General features: G+C 37.8%; 1 protein-coding gene across 3 annotated transcripts; it reads right to left on the bottom strand.

The window, feature by feature from the left end:
* Window positions 1–5,761: 5,761 nt before the first annotated feature.
* LOC135616955 (AUGMIN subunit 8-like) lies at window positions 5,762–14,312 on the bottom strand. 3 transcript variants are annotated; one of them, XM_065116741.1, is made up of 7 exons: window positions 14,145–14,312; window positions 11,522–13,054; window positions 10,930–11,049; window positions 9,442–9,558; window positions 9,230–9,319; window positions 8,066–8,173; window positions 5,762–6,172 (listed from the first exon to the last, which is right to left on the bottom strand). In XM_065116741.1, exons 2-7 carry the CDS (start codon window positions 12,971–12,973, stop codon window positions 6,107–6,109), a joined length of 1,953 nt encoding a protein of 650 aa, XP_064972813.1. In that variant the 5' UTR covers window positions 12,974–13,054; window positions 14,145–14,312; the 3' UTR covers window positions 5,762–6,106. The 3 variants fall into 3 exon arrangements, with proteins under 3 accessions (XP_064972813.1, XP_064972817.1, XP_064972806.1); XM_065116745.1 differs by lacking the exon at window positions 14,145–14,312 and adding an exon at window positions 13,222–13,584; XM_065116734.1 differs by lacking the exon at window positions 14,145–14,312 and adding an exon at window positions 13,186–13,581.
* Between the last annotated feature and the right edge of the window lie 1,999 nt (window positions 14,313–16,311).

Raw genomic sequence — 16,311 nt, forward strand, 5'->3', positions numbered from 1 at the left:
TGACAAACACCAACAAGATCTGCACTGTTAGACCATGTAGGAACCAGTATAATGCTACCAGCTCCTATTGGATTTAGCCATGGAATGTACTAGTGTCACTCACATGCTTGATCCAAAGCCAATACTGGCTGGCTGGCAGTTTGCAGCCCAAGGCATAGCTCAAAGTTCTCACCTAATGATTGGTGTGGAAATGAGACCACACTTGTAAACCTTCTCTTGAAATGTGGTTCTTTACCCTCTTCTGTTTCAGCAGTAAGGCCAAAACAAGAATCATGCCCACATGCTCATGGATGCAAGTGCTCAGGATCTACTTCCAGCACCACTGGAAGCAGGGAAACAAATGGCTCAGTCCTGGGTTTTAGAGCCATCGGAGGCCATGGGGAGCATTTGGGACCAAGTGGTCCATGGTTCCACAGTCCCATCACCCCTTTTCAGAAAATGGATTCACATTCGGATGCCATCAAGAACTTACAGAGGACATGCTCAAAGTGTTGTCTGTACTTCTCATGCAAAGGTGACGGTGAACTGCGGGGGCAGTGCTGTGCGTCCGCAACAGTGTTAGTGTGTGCCTTCTTTGCCTGACTAATAGCAGTCGGAGGAGAGCCATCACTGTGATCTCACTCTTCTGTCCTTGGAGTTATTGCCTCCAGAGTGAACATTTACTTGGGGGAAACAAATACCACAGAAAAAGAAACCCCATGCTCAATTTCGAGCATGATCTTCCGGTGTAGATTGGAATTTTACTCAAACAGAGTTGTTCTCGATGTGTCCAGTTTTGCTTGTATCTATCTATCTTAAAGACACCTTTTGTTTTTCCTGTTGCCAAGGGAAGAATTCTCCCAACAATTACTTCTTATTATTTTTGCAAGTGAATTTTTTGTGTTCTCTAATTTAAGCTGAGATCTGAAATTAAATGGAAAAGAAATCTCCAAACTCACCATACAGTCAGTATCAATGGATGTTTCTGTACTAAAATCATTATATATTACCATGGAATGTCTCTTTTGGACTGTGTTCCTTTCAACCCTAATAGCAGTAGCTGCTGTTTGTGTGCATTATTACCATGCAATGTCTCTTTTGGACTGTGGTCCTTTCAACCCTAATAGCAGTAGACCTGTGTTTTTTCTCTCTTGTTTCACTTCACATTTGAAGCCTTTTGGTATGGAAAGTGTCTCGTGTTCCTTTCACTTCCAAGTCTCTCAACTTTTTCCTTCTCAGCCTTTTTTCATCTGTATCTATAAGCTTCATTTCATCTCTACATTATGTGATCTTGCACCATGGATTCTCAAAATCTTTGCACTCTCATCTGTCTCATCTTCTGTTTCCTTGCTTGCTGTCTCTCTCAGTCTGTTTTCCTCCTACATGTACCTTTCGAGAATGCTTCAGGCATTGCTATGTGCTAGCAAAAAGGAAAGTGCAGGCTAGAGAAATACCAGAGCAAGAAGAAGACAATTGAAGAACAGAAAATTAATCAACAAATAAAATTTCCAGGGCCATAAATTTAAGCCTTTCCGAGGATTCCAGCTCCAACAGGATTGTGATCATTAACTCTGTCACTGTGATGCTTTATATAGTGGAAAAGGATAGAAGAACTAAAAGATTTGACAAAAGGAAAAGATCCTACGAAGAACTACAAAAAGGGTGCAGGAGAGCGTAACATAAGGGCTACCTCACAACAGTGACTGCTCGCAGTTCACAACTCAGTCCCCACAGTGTCAAAAGGTCTCCGCAAGGATACATTGAACTGCTACATCAACACAGCCCCTCTGCCTTTACCCCTCTGCAAGCTTTCCGAGTCTCCAAGCTGGTGTTCCCATGGTCCTTTTGAACTGGGAAAGCTTGTGGTCCTCCATGTATGGGGAGATTGTGATGTTGTTCACAGTCAGATGAGTTGTTACATCAGCAAAGCTTCTTCCTTTCCACCTTTCCCTCGACTTCTTGTGCTTCAAGCTACTGGAAATAGGTTTCGTTGTCTAAAAGAACAGGAAAACTATGGCCCTCACCTCACCTCACCTCACCAAGTTGATGTTTTGCTTGCATCTGCTACATAACAAGCTAATTCTGGAGCTGAGAGCTGAACAAAATGCAGTCAGAAACTTGGAGAGTAAATGGGAAGAAGACGAGGGATGCTGAAAATAAAAGAAAAAAAGAAGACCATTCTTAGATCGATTATTTTGATCCTTTAAGACATGCTCTAAGATAATTTGCATGAATATTTCATGTGACTTTTGAGTGGATAGGTCACATGGATTTGCATGATTGAATTATGATGGTAGAGTGCTCATGCACTTGTCATCGGATGACCAGACCCTTCAGTTAGGTACTGGACAATTACATTTCGAATTCCATTAGACTGCATCACCATCAATGACATGGATGATGCTGAATTGATCTTTCACAGTCTAGCAGAAACTACAACTCGTAGCAACATATAATCTCACTATCTATGTTGCTGGTTTTGGTGCAGAATTCTGCCTCTTCCACTCCTAAGATTGACAGTTCTATTCATGGTTGCATGAGCTAAGAGCAGCTCAGCTTAAAAGTGTGGGCTACTTCATATGCATCAAAGCTCTCTTTTGCTTTGAACACAAGTGACACTGAGTCTGAAACTGAGGAGGGTGAAACCAATCTATGCATACATTAGATTGATTTCATGGGAACCACTTGGATTTTGAGACACAAGAGGCTGAGGAAGTCCCCAAGTACTAGATTGCCTGAGTCATGTGCCAGAGAATAATGAAGTGAGCAGATGTGCCAAGAACTCATGGTTACTTGAACAGTGGGCAAGATTGACACACATTTGCATTAACTTTTAGCTAGAATAGCAGGAGGGTCTTCTGAGTTCTTCTGAGGACTCATGAATGCATGCTTTGAATAGGTTGGTGCCTATGTGATGAAATATTTTCTGATAACTAGAAATTAAAGATTAGATCTCAGAACTTTACTATCAATGGTCAAAGTCTTTTCCAGCTAAGTCAGCTGCTGACATCTTCGAATCAAATGTTGATATTCTTCTAGCTAATGTTTTAGATATAAATTTACTGACATAAGATTTGAAACTTCAAATAAGTGGGTGTGATACAACATAGACTTTGTTCAACAAAATCTAATTGTGTTCTATTCTACTATAGGTGGTGTTTGAGGAAATGGGCCTATGTGGCTGCCAACCCAACCTCCTTATCACAATCTCCTTATGCAGCTTCACAATCTCCTCATCATCACAAATCTTTAGCTTCTTTAGAAAGGTCACACAATGCATGGGATCTTCATTTGTGCAGATTGGCACAATGCTGAGAAGCAAGTTCAGAAGGCCCTAATCAAATCACATGACTCTATTTGGTTTACTTGGGGGAGAATCGTTGGGACATTAATTGGGGTTATATGAGTTACTTTGAGTAGGTAGCAATCTAGTGCTTACCTACCTAATGTCACTCACTGTCTGTTTGTGGACTAGCAACTTATGATGAATTATTAACGCTGTTGTTTATGATGCATAATCCTAAATAAGTATGGAGAGTTTAGACTTATGATTCGCACTTAGCACAAGACTTAGCTACGTAAGGTATTGTTTGATGATATGGCATGATTTATTAGAGGTATCGACCTATATATGATTCATGATATATATATCCTAATACATGACCCACATCGTGTAGTCTACGCTATTGGCCTCGTTAGTTATGATCATGATCCATACTCTATATATATAATACTTGAATGGTACTTGTAATATTGACCTACATTCTTACTTATGCATCAATGTTATCTTGCATATGCAATATGTGTTCTCTTTATCTACATTAGCTCATTCCGTTAGGGTAATAACTCTCTATCTAGTATCATTACTAATATCGCATATGCGATATTAGTTGTTATATGACTAATATATCATATGCACAGTTAATTCATTATGATATTTGATTAACATGTTATTAGTAACTTTTTCTTTGATCTTTATTCCGTGTTGGGTATTTGTGCTCATCCAAAACTACTTTTGCAAACTACAGTATAGATTGTTTCAAGATAGTATGGTAGTAGTCTCAAGTTACTGGAAGAGAATCCAAGATGAGGTGATAAATGTGATGATTGTTTATGAGATTATATTAGAAAAATATTTATATATATAGTTTGATATAATAAATTTTTGAAGAGAAGTTGATGACTTTCTCGAAATATTAGTTAATTCCTTCGGGAGGGTGACAGATGAATATGACATCTTGAAGAGGTGCACAACTCGAACAGGATGGGGAAGAAGAGGAAGATTAATATTGGATACTTGTAAGAGTCCTGTGAAACATGTAGTGTGATACATTTAGTGACTACAGTGAGTTTTTTTATTCTTTTCGTTCCATTTAAGCATGATAGAATTGAGCCCTAAACTGTATCAGTCTTATTTTTGTTTCTAAAGGGAAAATAACTTGTATGTATTCAAAAACTGAGCAGCTTTACAAAAACTAGCATCTTTTATGTGCTATAATTTGGATCTAATCTAATTTTATTTTAGTCTACGAACTCCTCCGAGTATTATTTAAACTATATGAAAACTATGTAAGGGCACTCTTGACAATGTTTCTTCGAAGCTTAAGTTAGTCGACAAGTCAGACAAGTGAGTGTACAATATCTTGAGACGTACTTGTGCATCCCTTTTTGTAGTGGGTGTACGAGACTATTATGTTTGCCTATTATGTAGTTCGTGCAATAATGGAAGCATGGAGTTATGTCACAATTGTCATTAGCCCACGTTGAACTTGGAATTATAGAACTCTTCTTCACATGGCGTTCATCAAGCATAACCAATCGGCTTTACTCTGTGGGGAGTTTGTATGATGTTGAGGTGGTGATGAGTGGTTGGTCAGATGGCTCCGTCATATCATTCAAGTGACTCTCATTGGTCCATCACATGGAGCTGATGTATATCCTTTAGTGGAACTAACTCATAGACTAAATGGCTTTATCATGTCAGTCACATAGAGATGAGATATCGAGATGGTGCTGATGTGTTAAGCCCATATAGCTGGCATATCAGATATGTCATTTTCACCATAATATATTTGTCTCCCCATCCACCCTACGTTGATACTTGCTCCTCACACTTATTTGTAACTCGGATAATAACTTTGGCTTCGACCAATTAACAACTAAAAGTTCACGATGTTATCATTTTCAACCTTCTCCTCCAACACCTTGGGCTTAAATTGGTTATTGTTTCATCACTACCTTCCATATTGACGGCAAGAGTTTCATTCTCAAAAGGAGTTGAATAAGTTATTTTGATAAAGGCTCTACCACCTATATGGCGAAGTCCTTTGACTCAAATTATGTAGTGTCAATCTTCGACCTAAAAATATTATGGGAGGTCTATCACATATCGATCGAGTTTGATTTGGTATTTGCTTGATCGGGTGACTAACCTTATAAGTCACATCATATGTTTTGGCTTCGCTTTCCCCTTCATCCATTTTTTATTGAGTCTTTCAATTCATAAAAGTTCTCACTCACCTAGACAGTATCAAATTAGTTCACATGCAAAAACCATGTTCGTTTGCGTTGGCCTCCTGCGAGTCCCGCTTCGAACATGTGGTTTGCCATCGATCACGGAGCAACCACGTATCATCAACAACAGGTTGCGATCAAACAGATGTTAGAATATTTCAGATGGATGCATCGCTCGGAACTCGGACAAAGAAAATTCAGCATTACAAGGTTAAATCTTAAGTGGATGCATCCCTGAGGGCTGAGATTAGTGAAAACATAATCATCATGGATCACAAATTATATCAGTGATTAGTGAAAAAGTATCCAAATAAACACCTTTGTTGCATGGGTTCAAACTTAGCTCTCATTTCTTGCAGCTTCTCTTTTTTCTTCCCCACAGGGGTAACAAAAATTACATGTGGGGAGAACACAGCTCAGCTCAGCCTTTGTAAGACAGAAAAAAAAGAAGGGGGAAGAGAAGAGAGAATGAATGAGCACGCAGAAAGAGAAAAATAAAAACAATCACTCAGGCCCATAAGTTGTGGTTATATCTAGCATCTAAGTTGTTAGCCAGAAAGAGCATTGCACACCATGGTCTTCAGGAGTATCTCAAAATTGCATGGTTGGCTGGCTACTCCAGCTTAAGAGCATCTTGCCTTTGTTGTATGAGATGCGTTCCGAGGCTGGACTCGTGCACCTGTGTCATGGAAATTTATCAGCTACATGCAAAGGAAAAAAAAAAAAAAAAAGCACATAATATGATACGACAAACCAACATAAGCAACTCCAATTTACGAAATTTAAAGAAGAAAAAAAATGTTTGTTCCCATTGGTCTGATTCCTGGCAGTCTAAAGGGTAAACCAGTAAGCTACATAATTTATAGAGGAGGTTTGTTTTCTGGAATTGAATTCAGAGGTGCAGAATTCAACAGTCTAAAGGGTAAAACAGTAACCAACCCGTTGTTTTCTTACTTTGAACTCGGACAAACAATAATAGACCAACTTGACGACACTCTTTTTCTATTTATAAAACAAGATAGATTAAAAGGAAAACAAAATCAAGAACATTAGAAATTTTCACATTCACAATTAGTAGAGAAACAAAGTATCTTATATATATATATATATATATATATATATATATATATATATATATATATATATTGTGTGTGTGTGTGTGGTAAAGGCGAGCATACACACAAGGCATGTTAGAGGAGGATCAAACCCTCCTGACATCAATCATATAGCTCCATGTGCTGTAAAGTCACTTTTCCTATATTTGCTACTGCAGAAAAATGTCAAGAATGATTAAAATTTAAGCTTCAACCTTGCACCGTAACTTCATTCTAAGAGGATCCATGTGCTGGTTGTAAACCCTGTATACGTCTATGAAATGCAAGTAGAACTATAAAGTAAAAAAAAAGTTGTTTGCACAACTGTAAGAGGTAATTTATCCAACCAATGTAAATTTTCAGTATATATTTGATTCAACAGTGGCCAATATAAATTTCAGATTTTCTTAGTTTAAACTGATATATAAATTTTTGATTAGACCATTTTCTAGTAGGTGAACAGCTTTTAAGCCCCATAAACCAGCTCTTGGAAGCCCTCCCAATTAATGCAATTGGTAAAGCCCCTTCAAACGTCTACCTGAGCATATAAAATCCACTTTAAATATTTGAAGACCATAGTTACAGCAAATAAATGATTACGGGTCTGCTGCTTGAACAAATTCCCCTTGACTTAAAATGTTCATAATGTAATATAGGAGCTGATATCATAAAATTTTAATTACTTCAAGAAGCTAACTCTTACAAAATTGGAAAAAAAAGAAAAGATAACAAGTATCGATTGCTCAGTCCAATAGAGGTTCCCATAGAACTACCCACTTATATTCCTTTCAGAATTGGGAAATTTTGAATCAGTCTCAACCATTCATAGATCTAACAGATAACAACTTAAAATACAATATTAAATATGTCATTTGTTTCCATTATGTCATGCATTTACTTCTTTCGGTTAAAGAGGAGAATACAATAACTAGTCAAGTGAGTTGGTTGATCACATACATTGTCAGTGTCACAGAGAATTAATTAGAGAATCTGATGCACAAAGACTTCCATAAAACAATTTCCTATTTAACAATTAGACAATTGATACTCCACTGTATTTATAATTGTTGAATCTTCAGTGATTATATTTATCTCTAAGTTAAACTAGAGATAAATGAGTTCTTGATCATAGGACTTGTAAATTGTTATATTTTTATATTCAGACCTTCAAACGGCCAACTCAGAAAATAGAATAAGTTATTACTGGTTCACCAATCTTTAACTTCTTGGATATTAATCTTCATGAGATGCTTAAAGCATAACTTTCTTATAGAGTATTTATTAGTAAAGAACTTGAATATTCTCGAGTTCTAGGTGCGCCTCTACATTAATTCACAGGTATACAGGCATGGACGATGAGTAGATGATGATGACAATGTCTATAGCCCATATTTCATAATAATATAGGTATTCATGTTTCTTCAAACTTGAGAAATAGTAATTTGTACATGCACTATTAGTATGGCTTAGTATCCTACCTGCATTGCTGCTGTTGTAGCTAGCAACTCTCTACACTCATCAAGCAGGGCTCTTTCTCTTGCTACAACAAATGAAAGCTCAGAAATCAGAGACATCATGCCATCAACCTGTGGATCACGGTACCAGGTATCATCAGCTCATTTTCAAAGCCAAAAGAACCTTCAATAATTCTTCAACTACTTGTTGTATAGACATGGTTAACAAAAAAGAAGTTAAATCAGAGACACTTTTAGATATATAGCAGGTATATTTTCTCGTCACATACCATATGGAGGAGAAAATGTTAAATATCAATCAAAGCAAGTAAAAAAAATTAGAAATTTCTGGTACGGCAGCAAATAATCAAGTTTTCCTTATTTAATACTAATACTAGTAGCCATCCAATATCCTATCAGACCAGTATGTACTGTTGGGTATTATATGATATGTCAAGTGACCGATACATACTGAAAATGTATAGTAGTATATCAATAGTGATCAGTATACTGGTAATACTGGTTTGCTATGGCCCATGACATTTCAAACTATGCCTTATGGGCATTGAACAAGCTTTTATCATTCTAGAAAACAACATTATCATCCTTAGCAGATAAATATAAAGCAATTAAGCCTCCAGAATACTTCATTGATCACAGAGTAAAAGTAACGTAGGAAAACCTTGAAGCAGAATATAATGTCATATTAAGGAATGCTTGCTTTATTCCAAAACTAGAGTTCAACATTTTCTACAAATAGCAAATGCATTTAAATTGGTGCTAGTTAATTACTAAACATATAATTTGGTGATTATTGCACTTAAAGATTTGAATAGACAATATTAGATACCAAAATGCCAATGGAAATATAAACTCATGTTTCAGGCGAGTTTCACAACGGTTTAACTGAAAGAGAATTCCAATTAAAGAAGGTACAAGAAATTAAAGAGTTAACAAGATCAACAGTTGTGGTATAAAAGCCTTCAGTCACATTAAAGAATGTGGTCCTCAATAAAAAATCAAGGAAATGTAATACAACCATCTCCAAAACATATGGGACAGAATGCATTTCCGGATAATACCAAGAAAGTCAGTCATGTGTTGCTCCTAAAGCATTTCCAAGCATTTTCATGCTAGATAAAGATGAGTGAAACAAAAACACATGTAGTATTCTGCAACTAATCTAACCTTTGAGAGCAAATGACAAATTGAAGAACCCATTGCTTGCATTACATCAACTGCCGAACTAACAGCATTCTTCATAGAAAGCACATCTGCCTGAAGACACAAAGAGGTGAGCAATTCCTAAAAAGATTTTTTTAACTCTTTCACATTCACACATGTAAACTACCCATGCTGCATGATTAAAAGTAATGCCATCAACTTTCATATTTGCATACCCTTGCCCCTCCTGTAACAGGAAGCCGAAGTGTGCTTGCCTTAAGAACTTCAGCTGCTCCCGATAAAGAGCTACAGTGTTCCCTTTCCAGAGCAACCCAATGGTTAAGATATGCAATCTACAAAATTGTAGCATAAAAACCACTGGTTGAGCTTTGCAATGAAAATTTTAACAGATTTCTTGCGACAAAAATTAACCACAAAAAGATAAGAGCCACAAAGAAGTTACTGGATATTACACATAGTGAATTGGTTCTGACAAGCTTTAAAGAAATATAGCAAACCCCTTAGAGTTTGGTCCTCTAGTGATTCTCTTAAGGTATAAAATAAAAGCACAAAAGTTCAATATAGACAAAAAAATTGGATACTTATTTGTGTTGTTTGTGTAATACCAATGTCGTCCCACATCAGGGGTTGTATGAATTGTATAAGGCAAAGAAAGTATCATAAATGCCTCCTAGAATTCTTTGGACTAATCTTTTGTACTGTATATTTGTTGGAATGGCATCAAACACTCACATCACAATCCATAAAATTCATCTAGTTGATCCTTAAATTGGGAACAAATTGAAACCTGGCATAGGTATGTGCAGTGGGAGGTCCATTAATCTATAGTGCTTAATATCTTCAAGAAATGATAAGGCCTACAACTACATGTAAGGAAATTAAACCAACAAAAGAATTAAACTGTTAATCCAGAATGCATGAATTCATTTAGTAGAGCTGCACATGTCTGCCATGTGGACCACAAATGGGTGACCGAATGCAGGTGTAAGTTGGCTTCACCTACAGATGTATGCAGGCTTATCATTCCTCAATATCTTATGCTGCTTCACGAAAAAATAAAGCATATTCTCAATATCTTATACTGCTTCAGAAAGAATAAAGCAAATCTTTCAAAATTGAGATAATATTTCAGTAGTATAATCATAAATATCTGAGAGATCAATCCAGAAGAGTGCAACATAAATTTACATGTAGAAGACAATCTTTGCCTGGTCATGATTACAAAAAGAATCTGTATGCTTGAAACAGACATGATATCATAATTGTGGCCATGTAACAAATTATATAATAGTCGTGGGCATGTAACAAATTAGTGCACTTTGCAGATTCTAAAAGAATCTGTGTGTGGGTGCATAAGAATATTGAAGCACATAATTTGCAGCATAGAGTTCCATTCTTCCATTCAGGCCACAGGATAGCAGCCTAAAAGCACAAATGGATGACTTTCTTGCACCATTCTCCACCAATCCATTTATACTTTACATTTTATATAACCTAAGTAGTAAAATCACATATGGTTAGTTTTTTAGACAGTGAGAATTGCCATGTTCTTTAAAATTTTGAAGACAAATAAGAAAAGTAGTTGATCTACTTGATCACAGAATAAGAAAATACAACAAAAATTTAAAAGGAAAAAGTAAAAGACAAAACTGTAGCAAGCTTCAGCGGGTGTAGCAGAAGGGATATGTCAAAACATAGCTTACTTGTTCATTCAAAATTGTGCTCATCTTTGACTCTTGTCTCAGGTGCTGCATTGCAATCCTTTTTATAATGACAGAATCACGCAACTTCAAGATGGTATGCCACATGTTGTAAAGGATTTTCTGTGTTGCAAAATAAAAAAATCAAGTTACCACTGCGATTGCTATTGAGTTTAGTAAACAAAATTTCAGAATAAAATGAGATAATCATGTTATTTATGCAATTGCTATTGAATTTAATAGAAAAGAATCCAGAAGGGTGCTTTAGTGCTGCAACAATCAAGCAGAGAATGATGAAGAACTTCATGGACAACACATCAAAGTCTAATCTTGAGGAAATTCTAACTTGACCTCCCAACAAACCACTTTTGTTTTATGACTTAACACTAGACCAAACAAAAAAGTGCATAGATTTTATTCCAAGAACATGAAGCATGTTGGAGAAAGCAACACCTTCAGCAGGATACAGCTCTAACAAAAATTTACTGCCACAAAACAACATGAATTCTAAAATGATGAATTGACTAACAGTCTAAACCACTATTCAGTAGAATATCTGAAGATGCATTTAAACTGCAATAGATCAAAATTTTACCTCTGCCCTCATTTTCTGAATAGATAGTTGTTCTTCTGCTTGGGCATTAACAAAGTGCCATTGTGAAGCTGCATTATATATCAGTCTCAGCTGATGACCATCTTCTACATGGTTTGGTATCTTCTTTCCTTTTCGTGCATCAGCAATATAATTAAGTGCAGAGGATGTAGCACCTGCTCGAATCATTGTACTGCCAGATGATGAGATAGGAGTTGATGGTCTTGTCCGTGATGGACTTAGCATGCCCCTAGAATTAGATGATGGTGTCGACAAAACCCTGTTTGGTGATGAGGGCCGTTGTGGAACTTGGGATACGCCCCTAGAGTTAGATGATGGTGTCAACAAAGCCCTGTTTGGTGATGCAGGACGTTGTGAAAATGGGGATATGCCCCTTGAGTTGGATGATGTTGTCGACAATGCCCTGTTTGGTGATGCAGGACGTTGAGAAACTGGGGATGGTAATGACTGAGTCCTACTTGGGCGTGTCACAGATGATGATCTGCCTGATGCTTGTGAAGTTGAATTTTCGCCAGATTTCACATCTAGCTCTACTCTTTTACTTCCGTCAATAGCCAACTGCCTTGCCACCTCACTAACCGATTGCTGGAGACCTCTGGCTGAACCATCAGATGTGGGCATTCTCTTTGGTGAAGCCCCTCTTGTTGAAACTGGCGAGGAGGCAGATCTAGTGGCCTTGTCATTAGTGAGATCTACACTCCTCGACAAGCCATTTGCAGACACTCTTCCCCCTAAAATACCAGGCCACCGGTGTTGATTTATGATCTTTGCATTCAAGTTTTCCAGCGACCTAGAATTCTCTGATTGCTCAATTGTGTTCCTCCCCCTGAGGGGAGTCTTTTTCCTCTCGGTCTCCTTGTTGGCCGAAGTCTTTGTTAATTGATCCGTGGAACCAGCAAGAACCACCTTTTCCCTTTTACTGGCAGAAACCGAGGTAGATTCTGACTGGAAACTGGAAGACAGGCTCCGCATTGACGGCCACAAGCCATCAGGAGCCCTGCTGCTGAACAATCTCCGCGTACCATTACGTGCTTCAGTCACCGTATCCCGCACCGGTGTCGTTGGCCTGGAAGATGGAGAGGAGGGTGTCGAAGGCCTAGAAGATGTGGAAAAAGGCTCCGAAACCTTTGCCGGAGTAGATGGTCTTCTCCTCTCGGCCGATTGCGCTCGCTTAGGGAGGGACGTTTCCTGCGCTTGAGACGTACGACCGGTGACAGGAGACGCGGATCGCCTCGGTTTACTAGGGGCGGAAGCCGGAGTAGACGAGATCCCTGACTTGTACCTAGATGTGGCATCTCTGGTCCGGGGCTTCCCTGAGGCAGGGAAGGCATTGTTCTTCTCAGACGGAACTAACGGCCGCCTCCGATGATCTTCCGCCTGTGCTGTCTTCTGTTGAGGAGCAGGCCCCGGCGGCTCGATTATACATACATCCATCGTCCAATCCCCCCAAATCAAGCTACATTGACAAGTTGTTCGAAATTGAAACCACTTCTCGCTGCCAAGAGCTCCAAGAATCTGCCACAAATCGGTAAAATCAAGAGCGGAAAAGCAGATACCCAGAACAGAAGAGCAGATATAAAAAGGAAGCTTCTTTTAAAAACAATGATGAGTAAAGATGACCAAAAGCAAGGAGAATCGGGAAATACAGCGTCGATTCATCCCCCGAGTTCATCTCAAGATACCAAATTGAGGCAGATCGGAGCGAGATGCTTCAGCAATGGCCATCGGAGGGTGTCACCATTGGGCGAGGACGAAGGCGGGGGGCGGATTGGAGGACATCAGAAGACCACTGGCGCAGGACGTGGGTGGGTGGTGATAACCGAAGTAGGGTCATGTTTATTGGAATTGTTATTAGGATTTGGTGGCCTGGTGGTTCCTCTTCTGTCCTCCTCACGGGAGTGCCATGGTCGGGTGGGTTTCCCTTCCCAAAGGCCCCTTCGTTCCAAGGAGATAAAGAAAAGTGGGGAGTCAAGGAGATGGAATTAAACGGGTGGGTGGGCCGAGTGGCGACGAGTCGCTTTGTTCTTTAACCGGATGAGGGTAAAACCGCCGCAGTAAAAGCGACGGCCACAAGATTAAACAGCAGACATTTTTACAAACGGGTCGAGGGCGACGGCGACTCGAGGGAATGGAAGGCACATTTGATCCAGCTCCGGGGCGGATACGGAAAGATTCCAGGTTTCTGGTGGCCACCATAGAGATCCACGCGCTGAGACGTCAAAGCAAATAGAAAACGCGCTACAAACAAGACAACGCAGTAATTTTATTCGCAACCACGGCGACTTGAGCTCAAACATTTGTAAGCTTCGGTTACGACAAATCACCGAAATCGATGAAGAGGTCGTCGAGAAAGGACGCAGTAAATGGCGAAAAACAAAACTGATTTTTGACAAAGGAATGAACAAATACAGAAGATTAATTTGCGAAAATTAGGGTTGAGAAGAAGAGGAAACATATAATTTACGAACGACACACAAGAAATCTTTGGATTCCAAACTTTTCATTTTGGCATACAATTAGAGCAGCGGTACCAGCGATCAAAAATGCGGGTTTTTTCTATTTTTTGGCAGGTTAGGAACAGAAAGAACGGGGGGAAGCGTCTGACCTCGGGAATCGCAAGCGGATTCGCTCCTCCCAGCGAGTGATCGATCGGGACACGGATCTCGCGGAAGAGAACAGCGACAAGCAGAACAGGGTGTGATTCCCACGACGAAGCCCTAATCTCGCCGCCGCCGCCACGACTGCTTCGCGACCGGGGGAACTCGTCGAACGAACGGGATGATTTGTTCTGCTCCCCGAGCGTGGCGAAACGTACTTGATGATCAAATGACTTATTTCACGCGGCCAATTTCGCCCCGCCCGGTGATTGGTGCGAAGCTAGGAGATCGTGGGGGACCCATCAGGTAGGCAACCGAGGGGTCGAGAAACGGGTGAGGAAAGTGTCGCTCCGATATTACAACGGGTTTTCCGGTTGAGAAAGGCAGTTGATGAAAGCGCGGCGGTTTGTCTTTCTAATAACATTATAATAACCACAACAACGGCTTTTTACCTCTCTTTTTGACCGGGCGGTGCAGTTACCGTTACTAGCAATTGCACCACTAATTTTTCATATATATAAAACATTTAATTCCTATTTGAAATAATAAAATACAAACAAGAGGTATCTGACAATAATATATTATATTATACTTGAAGCACTCTTTGCATTTGATTAATACCCTTCCAATTGATACTGATACGATTTTAAAATTGACGGTTTCAGTTTTAGGCTTTTAAGGATCCAAATCGAAGCAGATTTCGATTAATTTTATTTTTAAAAAAAATTAATTAAAATATAATTTAAAGCAACAAAAATTCATAATTTGATTTCAAAATTTTGATAAAGTTTCACTTAGTTGATGTATTTTTCATACGTTTAATGATATAAAATTAAATATCTAAAAAAATTAATCATTGATAATTTAATTATTTTAATTCAATCGATTTGAATCGATATCAAAGTAGGATCATCAATTTTGATTACGATTTTAATTTCAATTCTAGGCCATTTGAATCGAAAATGAATAGTCGAGGTAAATTATGTAAGTATAAAATTTATGATATGTTATATATGATGCAAAAAAACTTTTATGATATGATTGAAATCAAATAACATTAGATCGGTATTTACGATATATACCTTTAGATGTCATCTGAAAAGGATCTCTGTGTGATATGGGCACCGTCTTTAGATCCAAAAATCACTACGGAGAACTAGACTCTCCTTCTCCTCATCCAAAAACCGCTGTCAATCTACAAAAAGAATTAAACTCTTCTTCTCCTCTCTTCCTATCTTTTCATAAGACTATTTAGATTGATAATTTATGGAGGTTGAGAGAGAAACTGTAATCTCTCAATTGTATCCTCTATGATATGCATATTTATCCCCTAGAGATCATGTTTATTTATAGATGAGAGCAAAGGGTATACGATAAATTACTATGATAGTTTCTCCCATTAAGGACATCTTGTAATAATCTTACCTTAATTACACTTTCTTTCTATTAGCTAATAACCATAATCAGAATTCAATCATATCCATAATATATCTTACATAATTAAATAGGGCTACGTAATCTAACGTTTTTCCACTTGACCCATTAATTGATAAAATACAAAAAGACTTAAAATTAAAAATAAAAAAATAAAATTTATTTAAAAATAATTTTACCTAATTAGATTATGAAAATTTTAAAAACTATTTACATATAAGTGAATTTTAAAAATATGCCAATAAGTCCAATAAATATAATAATACTACATTAAGTCTAACTAACAATACGAGTCATAGTTGTTGTATGTCATCAATGTCATACTTTCTTCTATATACTATAACATTATTAGTATTTCCTAATACAGTCCAAAATGACCCTTATAATTTATTTTGTTAAGACAATCCTATCATTACATTCAACTATAATATGTGCATACATAACTGTGAATAAGATAGCAGAAACAAATGACTTTAAGTACGTAAGCAAAAATATCAATTATAATGTCCACTCAAACATGCATCACCATATCCTTTATAGGTTGCTCACAAACACAATCATAAGAACATATTCTTTCAAAACACTTTAGGTTGTAAACTATAAGTAAATTAATCAACAATCAATATAGTGGGACTCAAGTAATTAATTGACATTAGATGTTTCTAATTTTTCTTCTCTAACCATCAAGTACTTTATGTCATAATGCATAGAGATGCAATAGTATTTGTCATTCTTAGAGAA

This window comes from Musa acuminata, chromosome BXJ1-3, assembly GCF_036884655.1.
Source record: "Musa acuminata AAA Group cultivar baxijiao chromosome BXJ1-3, Cavendish_Baxijiao_AAA, whole genome shotgun sequence".
Taxonomy (NCBI): domain Eukaryota; kingdom Viridiplantae; phylum Streptophyta; class Magnoliopsida; order Zingiberales; family Musaceae; genus Musa; species Musa acuminata.

What these genes read in the sequence shown, in the direction of transcription:
- LOC135616955 (XM_065116741.1), bottom strand. Translation starts at nt 12,973, where the DNA reads ATGGATGTATGTATAATCGAGCCGCCGGGGCCTGCTCCTCAACAGAAG. An exon ending in TTCAGAAAATGAGGGCAGAG is followed by an intron (nt 11,050 to 11,521) that starts GTAAAATTTTGA and finishes TTTGCAACACAG; the next exon opens with AAAATCCTTTACAACATGTG. An exon ending in CTACAACAGCAGCAATGCAG is followed by an intron (nt 6,173 to 8,065) that starts GTAGGATACTAA and finishes TCCATGACACAG; the next exon opens with GTGCACGAGTCCAGCCTCGG.